Source organism: Aquila chrysaetos (assembly GCF_900496995.4).
Source record: "Aquila chrysaetos chrysaetos chromosome W unlocalized genomic scaffold, bAquChr1.4 W_unloc_1, whole genome shotgun sequence".
NCBI lineage: Eukaryota > Metazoa > Chordata > Aves > Accipitriformes > Accipitridae > Aquila > Aquila chrysaetos.
This window is the reverse complement of record NW_024470321.1, coordinates 4,868,335-4,883,947: the sequence shown is the minus strand read 5'-3', so window position 1 is coordinate 4,883,947 and position 15,613 is coordinate 4,868,335. Positions and strand designations below refer to the sequence as shown.

Genomic DNA, 15,613 nt, shown 5'->3' with positions numbered 1-15,613 from the left:
AACTTAGTTTCCCAGGCATGCTTCTCCTCCTTTCTTGTTCTCTCACGGGAACACTGCAATCTTGTCAAGGTCAATATCCTCCCCAGGCCCCTCGGTCCAGCCGAGGTCCTCCACAGACTTTTTTCCAATTTTATAGTTTTTTGAACTACTTCGTATGTCTGCAAAACTTGTCTTCCATGGTTGCTTGGGCTTATTCATGTTTATAAATTTCATGTTTTTAACAACTTTTTTCTCATTCCCTGATTCTTTTGGATCAATAAAAATGACATTGTTAAATTCAGCTACTCTGATTTTGTTTAACAGTATATGAAAGTTTGAATTATTGTTGTAAATTCATCCCAGCCAAAACCCATACAGTTACTTTGGGGAGGAGATCTCATAATGGAGTTATGAACTAGAAATTATTCTGTTGTTCAGTTGTGTTGCTGATGAGAAAGCACAATGAAAGATTAACTCTCCAGTTCTGGAAAACTCTCCTCAACTTCTCATCAAAGAGGTTTTTTAGCAGTATTGTGGTTTAACCCCAGCCAACAACTAAGCACCATGCAGCTGTTCACTCACTTCCCCCCCACACCCAGCAGGATGGGGGAGAAAATCGGGAAAAGAAGTAAAACTTGTGGGTTGAGATAAGAACGGTTTAATAGAACAGAAAAGAAGAAACTAACAATGATAACACTAATGAAATGACAACAGTAACAATAAAAGGATTGGAATATACAAATGATGCACAGTGCAATTGCTCACCACCCGCCAATCGATGCCCAGTTAGTCCCTGAGAGGTGATCCCCCCCCCCGCCCTCTCCCCCAGTTTATATACTGGGCATGATGTCACATGGAATGGAATACCCCTTTGGCCAGTTTGGGTCAGCTGTCCTGGCTGTGTCCCCTCCCAACTTCTTGTGCCCCTCCAGCCTTCTCACTGGCTGGGCATGAGAAGCTGAAAAATCCTTGACTTTAGACTAAACACTACTTAGCAACAACTGAAAACATCAGTGTGTTATCAACATTCTTCTCATACTGAACTCAAAAACACAGCACTGTACCAGCTACTAGGAAAACAATTAACTCTATCCCAGCTGAAACCAGGACAGTATCCACCCCTCATTCTATACCATTGATGTGATGCTCAGTTCCCATACCTTCAGTTACATCCTGGTCAATCATCATCAGCTTTTCCGTCCCTTTGAGATATATAGACAATGATAGAGAGAGAGGTATATATGTATACACACACAGAGATATCATTCCTTTAGTCTGTGGGCCATCTCTGTAAAATGTTCATTGAGTTCATTTAGTTCCTGACCCTGGGCTCCATCTGTCATACCAGTCTTTCTGGGCAGGAGGGATGGTGCAAAGTCCTCTCAGTCGGCAGAGCAGGATTGGGCTTCAGTGCGGTGTGATGAGCAGGTGACATTGGACGCAGCAGGAGGATGGTGTGCACCGTTGGATTGTTGCATGCTGGAGTCAGTTCTGGTTCCATCACTACTGCGCTTTGCTCAGTTTTATCACAGTTCATTCTTGCTTGATCTAAGTGATTCTTACTGTAGTACTATGGATATAGCATATAACAATTATAGTAATGATAACATACAGTAGCAGGGTTATATAGCAACTAATATCATACAGTTTAATTCTGGCTATTCTCACCTAAAATCAAATCCCTTGAGGCATACATTGGACTTCCCCATCTGTTTCGCATCACCCACAAGTGCACCCAGGCCCTTGAGCAAAAGCAATCCCAAGAATGGGTTTACCTTTGCCTGAGGCAGGAGTAACCCAGACTGTCTTCCCTAATGTATTTGTTATGTGCACTACAGGGACTTTATCCCCATCTACAGTACGTAAAAGTTCTGACTGGGCAGGGCCACCCCGATTGGCAGATCCTCTGGTGTTGACTAACCAGGTGGCTTTTGCTAAATGTGTATCCCAATGTTTGAAGGTTCCACCCCCCATTGCTCTCAATGTAGTCTTTAACAGTCCATTGTATCGTTTGATTTTCCCAGATGCTGGTGCATGATAGGGGATGTGATACACCCACTCAATGCCATGCTCTTTGGCCCAGGTGTCTATGAGGCTGTTTCGGAAATGAGTCCCAGTGTCTGACTCAATTCATTCTGGGGTGGATTTGACTTCATAGGAGCTAGAAAATCCAGGCAGGTAATTTACCTCTAACTTTAGACATCCCTCTTTGAAGATCTGTGTCTTTATCACTGAGGGGATGATCCTTCTTGACCAGGGCCTGTGAGGTTCCACTGAAGGTGATGGCTCAGTCTGTGGAGTTAGTGCTTCAGTTGTGAATGTTGTCCTGTTAGCAGTGAAATGTTCTCTTTGACAAATACGTCTTTTGACCTGTCAGTCTTCCAGAGATATGCTTGATTGTCATGGTCTTTGAGACCAAATGACTTTATAGGGGGAGAAGACAAGGGATGTATCAAACTGAGTAAATAACAATTACTATTAAACTAGTAGAGGTATAGGCTCAGTAGGTTTGGTTTTAGAGTCAAATAACAGAAAGGGTTTTCTTCCATGTTTTCACATTCTAAATGGATTTGTTACCCTTTTATAGAAAAATGCTGGAAGAAATAGGATATGCTTTAGCTTTTAAAACTACTTTGTAAAGATGCAGTGGCTGTCACCTGATGGTGGTTTCCAGCAGGGGTGCTTGCACTGCAGCCTGGGATTCCCAGGGCAGGGGAGGTTCCACAGAAACCTGCTAGATGTTATGTTTCTGTTTCATTACACCTGGGCACCACTTATGCTTTTTTGCAGTTTTGCAACATGTAAATGTATTCATAGTTTGTAAGTAAGTTTCAAAATATATGTAGAAGATACAAGTTTATTTCAGGTAAAGTGAAAGGTATTTCTAATGCAAAATGCTTGTTAGTGATTCATCTAAATGACATAAAGTGGCAGTGTTTTAATGTGAGTGAAAGGCGAACAGTGTGTGCAGAGTACCACTCAATACGTACTCCTTGTGAGCTTCAGTGGGAAGTTTATTGGCCAAATGAAGAGAGTCTATGTTATTCTCAAGGGAAGATGATAAAGAGCTATTGGAGAAGCTGAGGCAGCTAGAGAAAAAGAAATAAGATTTATTGTTTTCCCTTTTGTCAGCTACTCCAACAGAAGAATAGAACTTAATTTCACGCTTATAACATTTGGCTAAAATCCCTGTAACTATTTTAGGAAGCTAGATTCATTAGTCTCTATGAAGTAGTGTGTTCAGTGCTGTCTTTAAGTGGCAGTTGCTGCCATTAGTACCAGGTTGAGAAAGTTCCCTGTTAAGTTTTTAATTTTAATGAAATGTGTCATACCTGATTTTTTGCTTTGTTAGGATGGACACAAATGGTTAGATACCAGCAGTAGTGGATCAGGAAGAAAAGGAATGGGAGAGTAGTAGGAGGACAGACCATGCCTTGCTCATCTTGATCTGATTTTTTTTTTTTTTTTTACTGATCTTGATATCATTAAAAATACTTAATGACAAAAGAAAAACTGTGAACACTACTGGAACTGTTAGTGGCCAGAAGTTATCTGAAATACTAGTAGCTGACCTTTTCAGGGAATGGCTAACTTTTTTTTTGTCACTGCTCCCCATGCTGAACTCTGCTCCTAGCATTCCTCCAGGCCAGCTGGACTAGCCCAGCGTTCTTGGGACCTGTTGAGGGTTGGGTTGCAGGTAGCTGGGTACCAATATTCTTAATTCTAGCTTACTGTCTCCAAAATGAGCTCTCTACATCCCATCTAAGCTCGCCCCCAGTATTGATTGTCACCATATATGGCATTTGCACTGGGCAAAATATATAATTTCTCCCATATTCTTTATTTCTCATACAGTGCTTTTTCATTAAACCCTGGGCTGCTCTTCTCACAACCTGTTGTTGTTAAGCGCATTGTTCTGATAGAGCTGCTGCGTGACCACATTTGTTCATGAGTATGTTCTGTGGTCACCCATGGTTTGACCACTGCTGGTATGCAAGTTACCTTTGCTTCAGACAAATGTTTACAAAAAAAAAAAATACTTAGCAGCTAATAACTTTTTTCCTCCAGACGATTGAATATTTGTGGATATTGCAGACAGAGCTTTCCTTTTCTTGGTAAATTGACTCTCCCCTATTTCAGAACTTGCCTTTTTCCTGTTTTTCTACTGCTAATAAAATCTGGTCCAGTGTGGCTATTGGATAAAGCCGTTTGCCCAAATAAGATAGAGAAGCAAAGACATCTGTTTCTAAACATTGAGAAGCACAGGAAAATGGATTGGAGCTACTATTCATCTTTCATATACTGTTATATGCCCTTTGTAAGAAAAATACTTGCAGAGAATTAGTATTAAATTCACTGAGCCATTAGAAATAAGACTTGCTTGTATATTTCACGAGTTTGCTAAATAACATGTGTATTGCATACCTTGTGTTAAAATATTGAATCATTGATTCATAGAGAATCAGTTGTTAATAATCTAGCTGTTCAATTACTGTTTGCAAGTCTTCAAAATTAAGACACAGAAGCAAAGGACAAAGTTTTGCCTTCTGTGTTGTACAAGATGTTGCATTAGACTGTTTCCATGCAGTACATTAATTCTAGTATATTTAGTTTTATAGTTCATGAAGCAAATAATTCAAAGTGAACAATGCAATTACTAATGTGCAGACCACTAAGATTATTCATTTAAAAACAGTAATCATCACACTATTGAGCTTGCTCAGTACTTTAGAATTACAATTTGGATCCATCTCTTCAGAATTTCTTGATTAGTTATACGCGACCTGATGTCTGATGGTTTAAAGCTAATAATAAAAAGAATTTAAAAGATTCTTAATGCTGCCTTGGGGGGGGAGTTTAAAAGTTAAATTTTATCTGGAAAAATGCCATGTATCCTTTTTGCTTGATTCATGAAAAGCTGAAACATTTAAGAGCAAAATCCTTGCTTCCTGATAAAGCAGAAGGGTGGGATTTTGAGAAATGTCAGGCTCCCTGGTCCAAGCTAGCACATTCCCTGAGATTTTTTTTTTCTTTTGGCCCACTCCTTAGCTGTGTCATTGCTGTTCAAATAAAGTACCACATGGTAGTCACTTAAGCACATTGTTACCTTGACTCAGGAATAGCTTTTGCTGTATGAATATCAGGATCAGAGCAGGATCAGCTCCTCAGTGGAGTACACTCTGGGTTTATTATTTTTTTTTGTGTGCTGAGGTACAGTGATATGGGGACTGGCAACCCAGCTGTTGTCATGTAGGCAAACTTCAGCTTGACTAGATGAGGTGTTTTGCTTTAGATTAAAAAAATAAACAAAACCTGTAGGTTTAGGCTACAAAATGAGGATGTCCTGCAGTATGCAGGAAACTTTGTGCATTCACAGGAAAAATATTTTTTCCACAGATCTGATAGTATAAGAATATTTAGTAAAGTATAGTTTTAGCCAAGCTTGAGTTAAAATAGGAAGGTTTTTTGAATACTTCAGAAACTGTGTTCTATAAAAATACACACAATAACTAAATTCTGCAAAAAGATAACTAGTTTACTGAGCAAAAGCTTTCAGACTCGGTTGGTCTTTCACACCTGCCTGGAGGAAAAGCACAAGAGTTCTTTGTGCAGGCAAGAGTAGATCAGTTTAGCTGTCATATGAGAGGAAGATAGTTGCTTCTGCTTTTTAGAGAACAAGTACAGACAGTGAAGCCTCCACTGTCATATTGCATTGTTCATGAATTCAAGTCTAAGGGCCTCTAAAAGACTTTTATATCAGTTGGGAAGTTAATCATGGTTATATGAACAAATGAAATACTGTGTCATTCTTTCACTGCTGGGATAGTGTTTTCTGTCTTATATACAAAGTATTCATGCAACTCGGATGGTTCATGCCATGGAATAACTAATATAAAAACCAGAGTAACTCTATATTTTTAACTTGCAGCTATATTATTTTGGAGCTGTACTGTTCTTATGCAGACAAAGATTTTTGTCTTTGAACTGATTTTTTTTTTTTTTTTGATTGAGGAAAAAATGTAAAATCAGCCCTTTTTAGACAATAGGGCGCTTTTTTCCCCTTATTTTAAGCTTTTAGGCATGTTCTCCATTTGGACCCTACCTGCTGCTGTAATGTCTTTGTTTTTCACAAAGAATCACTAGTTTTTTGTCTCTTTCTAGAAAGCAATAGTATCAAATTCAGTGTTGGGACAAAAATAACTTGTCACTTGCATTAATTTTGAAGTTAAGCAAGCATTAATGCTTAAATTCTGAAAAAACCATTCATTCTTAGGTGGATTGTTTTTCTATTTATAAATATTTATAAGTCTTTAATTGCTAGACACAGTTCAGTGTCTAAATTTGGTTATTAACAGTAGGTTTAGATGTTGCTTGAAAGAAAATGAATTTTGTTTACAATATCCATCTGCTTATTATGTTTCAGCACTGAACAGGAAGAGTTATTTCCTGTCTCAGAATACTTTGTTTCCTTTGTGTCTACAATGAGAGAAAAAAAATAACACAACTACTCCTTCTGACTAGTGAAAACTCATTTTTCTAAGTAGAGATTTGTGATAAATGAACTTTAGTAACGCATTGTAATTTTAACATTTATTGCAGTGAATGTTGTAGGGAATATGTTGTAGGTCATCATACAGTACATAAACGTAGTTTTAACTATATAGCTAAAAGTTTTAGAAGTTGAAGACTGTATGCATGAAAGCAGCGGATGTAAATATGCAACTGCTTCTCATTGTAACTAAATTATTATATAGCCTTATCTTCCACTTGAAGTTGTGATTTTAGTTTTGAAACAAAATTTTATTCTGAGAGTTGGCTTAATCAAGCTTGCTTATTTTTAAAGACGGCTAACTTCAAGAAGATGGAAGGGGATCATGTACTGCTGCTCAAGAATGTGGTTTTCTTGGTGATTTAGCAGATAATTCAACAGAATCAGGAAATCTTCCAGACTGTTCATATTTGGTTTTCAGTGTCTGACAGAATTTTCTGCTGCTTTGTTATTGCCAGCAATCACAGGCAACTACTTTGCTGTAGGTCAAAAAAGCACAAGCCCAGATAGATTATACCTTTATTTTACAGATATAAGCTTGGTGTGAGTTTTGCTATAATTATAGCTGACTTGAAGTGTTTTTGAGTCATCAGTCACTCAGAAAGCAATTCTCAAGGACACTAGCCTTACTTTCATTATTTCTGTGTCTAGTTTAAGCATACTGTGTATTAGTTTACAAGTCGTCTTTTTTTAGGAAAAGTTCATGTATAGGAAGAGGCACTAAATACATAGCTTCATGCTTATGCATCCTATAAAGATGGAAACTTTTCACCATTAATTTATATTCATTTTGTAAATTGTTTTAAAATAGAGATTGCAAGATTTGAATTGCCAATGCATGCATGAACCATCACAACACTTCTGAAACTTGGTGAATGACATGACATACAGGGTAATTTTTGTATTGGTTTAATATTTGCCAAGACATTCCTCTTTACTGGATGTCCAATGTTACAAGCAATACGCACATTTTAAAGAAATACCCCTCAAAACAGGTATGCTGTGAACTGCAGACTAGCAAATTAGTTGTAACTCTTGAAAGGCTTGCTGCAGTCAGTTGGAAGTAATGTTTTAGTAGCTGCATTGTAAGGAGAGGGATAACAGGATGGCACAAAGCTTAAGAATGCTGTAGTATTATACCTTAACCAAAAACAATTGTATCTGACTATAATATTTTTTTTCTTTGCTGTAGTTGTGACATGGAGAATAGAGAAACCCTCAGGGGGTTGCAGAAGATGGATGACCGCCCAGAAGAGCATATGATCAGGGAGAAACTCAAGGCAATGTGTATGCCAGCCTGGAAACATGAATGGCTGGAAAGACGAAGCAGGAGAGGCCCTGTGGTAAGTGGCATGGAAGTAAGGGCAATATCTGTGACAACTATTACAAATAAAAATCCCTTAAATTTCTTTATTTTAGAAACCTCTTTATCGTTAACAATTTGCAGACTCTTAATTTTGATCCTCTTGTTCATTTTTTTTAATGAACTGTTTAACAGGAAATTGTGGCTGACTTTCTGAAGTGTATGCGTTTATTAAGCTTTATTTTAAAAAAAGAAAAGCATATTGCTGTGCTGCTGATTGTGTAGTATAAAATACTCCTGTGGCAACACTGCCCTCTAATGTCAACAGCAAAAGTAGCTCTTGTTCATTAGATAAAAAGCTTTTGTATAAATGGCTCAGAAGTAATTTTAAGAAATTTCAGACAGATCAAACTGAAAACTTATTAAACACAGTTATGATTCTAACACTATTCGGTATAATGCTGGTTAATTAATAGCAATTAGTTATGTATAAGTGCAGCTGCATTGGTCAATGTGACTCTTGTGTAACACTTGATGGGAGTGCTAATTTAAAGCTAAGATCATCTGATGCAGTAAACAGGTGTTTGGGGGCAGCTTTTCTAGAACGGAAATAAGGGTTATGTTGGTAACTTTCTGTCATGAGAACATTGAATATACTTAAAGTGCACCAAAAAAGCAATACCTCGAATAACACAAAACAGTTCTTACTTGAAAAATTTTTTAAATGCATCTTGGTTACTGCATAGCTTGAAATTATGGTTCCCTGCTCAGCCCACTTCCTTTGAGGTTTCTGGTTTTTTAATACAACTTTTGATACTCCAGATTCTCAATTACTACCATTTTACATTTAAACTTTTTCAAGCACTAGCAACTGATAACTGTAACTTGTCCATAGGCACATGAATTTGCATTTTGACCTTCCAGGAAAGAAAAAAAGCATTACAGTAATCAGTAGGAAGAAAAAAAAAGCCTGCATTGCTTTTCATACTTTTCCTTTATCCTGTTCATTTTCATAATCAGATAGCAATATATTTTAAAACGACAACAACAAAGGTTTCTGAAAAGTTCAGGTTTGCAAGAAGTATACATTCAATATGGTGACTTCTTAAAGTAAAACAAGCAATGCTTGGATCAAGGCTGTAAACGCAGGTCTTGCCTCTCTTGGGCAGTGCCTAACTGCTAGACTACAACCTCCTCGTTGTCCTCTTCTCCCTGTAGCCTGCTGAAACTGAAATGCATTTCTGGATAGTGGAACAGCTTCAGCTGGATGAGTTAAATGCTTCAGTTTAAAATAGCATTTGACCTTGTGGATGCAGTCCAAATCATCAGGTAGAAAGGCACTAAGGCTGGATGTCTCTTCCTTCTCATATTCTGAGCAGGGAAAGCCCCTTCCATTTTTTTACTTAAATCAGAGACCTCTGCAGTCTTTCTAGGAGAGGTCTGCTCTGTTAATCTGAAGTGTTACTTGGAGCTTCCCTCTGGCTTTGAGTCAAGCCTCTAAGACATGGAGAAATGTAGAACTGACTGCCTGCTGTGACATTTTAATTCGATTCCATGGGGACTTACTCTTCTCATGCATTATGTAGGTCTGAGGGGCAGGCAGCTGAAAGTTGTCTTGAAATATTCCATATCTCAGTGTCAAAATTCAGTGTTTATGCAACAAAGCACTGTATTAGAAGTGTATGTGCTCACTCTTCTTGAGCACATGTGTCTATTCAGGTAGTGCAGCACTATGCACAGTGATTTGCTCAGATACCAGATGCAGCATAGCTGTTTTACTTGTATTGCAGGCAGAAAAGCTGGCTGTGGTTCTTATAGGGCACAGCACACCTTAATTTTGCTGTATTGCCTCCAGGTTTAAAGTAATTTTACTTTGCAGCAAGTGTTCATATTGTGCTGTAGAAATAGCAATCCTAGTATTTATCAACTAATACTTACTGTATGTAACAGATGGATCCAAGTTTATAGTTCTTAAATAAGCAGATAATGCCTGTAGGAAAAAAATTCTTTTGGTTCTTACTATCCAAATGGGAGAATTGCTGTCCTCTGAGATAACATGAATGACAATTACAGAAGCACTTTGAGAAACAAATCAGTTGCTGCCACGACTCTAACATAAGTGGCACAAATGGACAGGAAAAAAGGTTCTTGCTTTTGTGTTGTGTATAGATTAACAAGCTAGCCCCTATTAGATGTTAATATTAGAACCTGAGGAATATGCAAACTTTGGATGTCTAAATAATGGCTTAATTATAATGCTAGCAAAATAAGTTTTGATTAATGTTTTGGTTTAATGTAAAATGATCAATTTGTAATTCTAACACATGGTTTAATTCCTGTAAGGTGGTGAAACCTATCCCTGGGAAAGGAGATGGATCAGAAATGAGCAAACTCTCTATAGAGCCTCGGGCTGAAGGACAAAGCACTGCTTCTTCACCTAGTCAGAAAGGAAGACGTAGTCCTTCTAGTAGCTCTTCATCATCCTCTAGGACTGTTAAATCTGAATCGCCGGGTGTTAGAAGAAAAAGGGTATCTCCAGTGCCTGTAAGTTGCAAGCTGTGATGTAATTTTTAATTTGGCTATATACTGCAATCTTTTGCTTAGAGAGGCAATTAGTATCTAATCTTTCCTGGGTAGGCAAGATGCTGATATAAAGGGGTTATGACAGGATATCACTTGAGTGAGATATGCAGAGCATATCTCCTCGTTACACTTCTCTTACGTGTGCTCTTAGGTGTGCGTTTTCTTAATTCAGTCCTGCTTTCAATTTTTATTTGTAGGAAATAAATTAAGAAATACAGGTACTCAGTTGTGAAGACATGTATGTTCTCTTAGCTTGATTTGCATGAAGAGGTGCCAGGAATTTGTTTTTTGGGTTTTTTTTGCTTTTTTGTTTGTGGTGTGTCATGTCCCAATTTCTCAGGACGACGACTCAGGTTCGCCGATTCCCAGGTCAGGATTAAGGTGAAACAACACCAGGGATCCTTTAACTCACAAAACTCAACTTTTATTCACTCACAACAAGAATTGACATGAAACCATGTCAGTAAACCATGTAACATGCTAACCATACATCACCAAACATATACTACAAGCCTTGCTTATTTGGGGATCAGTTCAGGGAAGACAATAAGGAGAGCCCTCCCGTTGAGTCATGAGGTTCAGAGCAGACCCCCTTGCTTTCTAGACTCCTTCTCAGAGAGGAGCTTAGGGGTGGCTGGATCCACTCCTAGTCCCAGACTTGGTCAACAGTTTATGTCTAAAGGGATAAGGTGTAGGGATTATGAAAAAAAGAGAGAGAAAGAGAAAAGAGAAAGATTTCACCGGTCCTGGGTCCAGCATTGGTCCAGCCACTCTAGAGGTCCAGTTCCGGTGGGCGTGTGCATGTGGGGTTTCAGTTTGTGTCCTTTTATAATCTCCTTGCCCCTCCTTTGGGCGGGCACTCGAACTCATTAGGCTAATTAGGTGTCAGGCACAGTTCGTGCTTTCAGAACCTTCAGGGAAATCAGGGAAATGGGTCGGTGGGCTTGGGCGTCAGTTTGGGAAGTAACTTCTCCCTCCCTGCAGGCATGACCGTTGTTTGACCTCTGGCTGTATATGGTGAACTGCCCTGCTCAGCATATCAGACAATGGAATTGCGCACCCTCCAGCATGCCCTCCACACTCTGTTGTTATTCAGAACTTGCCCCACCACAATATTTGAGACATTAACTCTTTCAGTCTGTCACATGTGGTGGTGGGTTGGTTTTTTTCCCCCCCCGTCTTGCATGTCAGTTCTCCAGGCAGATATATTCCCTTGGGGATAGGATTGTTGACTGGATGCACCTCACACACACACACACCCCCCAGACACCCCCCACCCCCAACTCTCTTCTGCCCTTGAGTTCTGGGCATGGAAGAAAATTAATCATTTTAAATTCATATAGTCTAAGCAGGTTATAGTTTCTTCAGGTTTTGGGGACTCTCTTATTCTATGTCATTGGGGGAAAAAATACATAATTAAACTTGCTATTGTCCTGGAAATGCTCATGATGGAACTGCTTATGTAGTTTCAGAGTGGACGAATAACACCACCTCGACGAGCCCCATCTCCAGATGGCTTCTCTCCATACAGCCCTGAGGAAACAAATCGTCGTGTCAACAAAGTTATGCGAGCCAGGCTGTACCTGCTGCAGCAGATAGGACCCAACTCTTTCTTAATTGGAGGAGACAGCCCTGATAATAAATACAGAGTGTTTATTGGGCCTCAGGTAGAGAATGTTTTTGTGGTGTTTGTAGCTTTTATTAATATATAGTTAATCTTGGAAAACTGTACAAAACCAAATTAGATCAAGTTAGTTGCCAACCCTTGCTAACGGTTCTATAAAGTAATGTTTAAAAGATGTAATCTGCATATAATTATCAGCTTGTATTTTTTCAAATATGTAACAAGTATTAGTTTTGTCTAGAGTTTATCTTTAAAAAAAAAAGACTCTGGGAAGTAATTACTAATGTTCTGTATATTTCTCATTCCTAGAAGTGGCTCTTAATTATATATCTTAAGTATTTTTGGCTATAATTTGGCCACTTCATTTTCCTAGTTTCGCACTCTGAAGCACTATATTTCTTCTTTTCATGGGATATACAAATGACAAGCACATGACACAGTTCCTTTAATGGTATGATAATTTCATTAATACCCATAGTGAGGTTCTTTTCGGATACTTGCATAGTACTGCTGTGATGCTGTGTTAGGGAACATTTAGGTTTTTAAGTAAACAGAAGCATCTCATTTAAGTTTGATTGTTGTCATGTTATGGGTATATGATGATTATATGCATAAATTCCTTCTAGTGTGAAGCGTAGCAAGAGCTTCAGCTTTTAAAAAATAAAAAAGGGGAAAAAATGTCAAGAGAAAACTGGTGTTATAATTGTCTGCTTTTCCATACATATTCCTGAATAATGTTTTGGGGATTCACATTTTCTGTAAGGCCGTGCAAGAAGATATTTATGTCTATATATGAAATATTTTGCATTAACTACTACTTTTTTAAAGGGGGGACACACATGATGACAGACTAGTATACGTCTCCATGATGCACTTAATGATCTATGTAATTATCAATTAGGTAGAGCCCTAGCATATACTTTTCTTTGCAGACTTGTAGCTGTGGCCGTGGGACATTTTGTATTCATCTGCTGTTTGTTATGTTGCGGGTCTTCCAGCTTAAACCCTCAGACCCAGTGCTCTGGAGAAAGACGCTGAAGAACTTTGAGGTAATAGATTTCTAATAGACCTAATGGCAGATCTAAAATACACTCTAGGTAAAAGTCTTTAGGACATTCTCTTAAAAATGCTGAGAACTGCTGCATTTCAAAGCAACAAGGATATATGTTTTTAATTAAAACCTTTAATTTGGGTTCAAGAGCTCTGCAAGTAGAAAAAAAAAATCTGCAAATAAAAGGCATAACTAAAAGAATTAGTAAAGACCTGTAGTTTAGCGAGTGATTCAAATCTTGGATTTTCTACTCAAATTTTTATATCTCTGATTAGCTGAAAGGTAAACAGAACATGGATCTTCAGAAGTAACTGTGTATACTTAAAGCTATTATTTTTAATAAGCAAATAGGTTTTTGTTGTAAAGTTTCTTGTGATCTATTTATTAGTAAGATTTCTGAAATTCCTGCTGCTGCTACTGCTAATGTGTTATTGTGAAGGTGAATAGATCTTTCTTAGCAGTAGTTAAGCTTCAGTAATATTACCTTTTAAATACAAGCTATTCATAGCATAAATATGACTGTTGCTGTCTTTTTCTGATGTTAGGTTGAGAGTTTGTTCCAGAAATATCACAGTAGGCGTAGCTCGAGGATCAAAGCTCCATCTCGTAACACCATCCAGAAGTTTGTCTCACGCATGTCAAATTCTCATACATTGTCATCATCTAGTACTTCTACATCTAGTTCAGAAAACAGGTTAGTATTTTTCTAAAGGAATTAAAAGCTTTATTCTGTAGCTTTTTCTAATTTTCGAGGTTCAGAATCACCTACATTCTTTCTGTTCAAAGCTGCTTTCATTTCAAGCCATGTTAAGTTTCTGTATTTGCAAACAATCAAGAGTCAAGCATACATTAGTCACAGTCATACCAAGTGGGCATATTTGCTTTATACCTTCTGTTTGAAAAATGTTAAGTAGAGTTGTAGAAAGAATTTTTTTGACTCTATGAATTTGGGAAACAAACTCTAGAAATGTAAGTGATCATCTGCAAGACTGAAGCATATATTAACTTTGGAAACTTATTTATTTGTGTGCATTTGTTCAAATACAGCACTTGTGCAAATGTTGACAAATGAAGAAACAGGTTTTCTTTTTTTTTTTTTCCTCTTGTCCTAATATCTTTGTGCTACTTTGGAGAAATGCTTGTGCCTATGATAATATACTGAAATTTCTGGGTAAATGCACTGTTTGTGTAAACATATATAATAAATATGTTTTTATATCTATATATATTTAATTAAGCATACATTTTAAAAAACACTTAATGCAAAGTGAGTGGTTAAACTGTTTTAAGGGAGTTATTAAACTATTATGATTTTTATAGTTTATACCATATTAAAAGATGCCTTATCAATTTTAAGTGATGTTTGATTCTTTGATAGAATATTTTTTTTCTGACTTCTGTTTGAATGCTTTGGCTTGTTCTTTTCCTTTATTTTGAAAAGATATTGGTTAACTTTTTAAACAAGTGATTTGTGCATGCATTAGTTAGTGGACTGAGTGAACTAGACATCCTATAGAAAGATCAAACCACAGAAGGGCAACCAAAACTGAGGCTTTCTTTTGTGTAAAGTGAAACTTAAGGAGTACCTCGATATGTTACTTTGTGATAATAAGCATATAGTTAGATGAATATATTCAGATAGGTTTATAATTCTGATATACAGATTGTGACCTTAATTTCCCATGGTCTTTTAATTATTTTTCCAAATTGTCAAATTGTGTCATTGTAAATAAATTACATAAGTAGTTCCAGAGTATATTATGTATTTAACTGGTTGGTTTATTTGGCAAACCAGTTCCTTTAATTATATAACTTGCGTAGGAAGATTTTTATTTTTTTTTCATAGGAATGGCTTTATTGGACTGTGAAATTTGCTACATTAGTTCTCATTTTTGACAGGATGAAAGATTCTTTCAGTTGTTTGCCAGTATACCTGATGATTAGTTCCCAGCATTGCTGGTTTAATGAGATAAGTTGTCATTCTGTGTGAGTCTAATCTTGCATGATATAAGTGTTGGAGAACACTGAGCATCAGATTCATTTCAGATAAGTTTACTCAGTTCTGATAATTACTATGACTTGCAGTTATTTTTTGTTTTACTACTAATTCTTCAAAAATAAGTTTTAAATTAATATTTGTGTTTCTATACATGCTGTGGAACTGAATTTTTCACTGTAAGCTTTTTTGTGGATTTTTCAAGGACAGAGAAAATTAGTGTCAACCATTTGCAAGAAAATAGAAGCAAATATATGTATAGAAACAATGTATATACAAATTATTTTTATTTTAAAAATATACTGTTGCTGAACAAATACAGGGTTCCTGCAAACTTTTAGACACACACCAACTATAACTTAAATTTTTACTATGAATAGTAAGTTTTGCACATTTAAACAATATTACAGAAGATTAAATCTGTGTTTTTCATTACATGTTGTTTAAGTTTAGAATAATTTTTCTGGCAAAATATCTGGTTATATCCATTTAAAAATTAAGGTGGGATAAATAAAATGGAAGCAACA

The 15,613-nt window shown here is 37.0% G+C and overlaps 1 protein-coding gene across 1 annotated transcript in view; it reads left to right on the top strand.

The window, feature by feature from the left end:
- The window catches only part of LOC121232898 (mitogen-activated protein kinase kinase kinase 1-like), an 81,669-nt gene that overhangs the window by 40,846 nt on the left and 25,210 nt on the right, over nt 1-15,613 (top strand). The window contains 5 exon segments of the mRNA XM_041121394.1: nt 7,722-7,872; nt 10,176-10,376; nt 11,882-12,082; nt 12,972-13,088; nt 13,636-13,784. Of these exon segments, the coding sequence (XP_040977328.1) occupies nt 7,722-7,872; nt 10,176-10,376; nt 11,882-12,082; nt 12,972-13,088; nt 13,636-13,784 (819 nt within the window).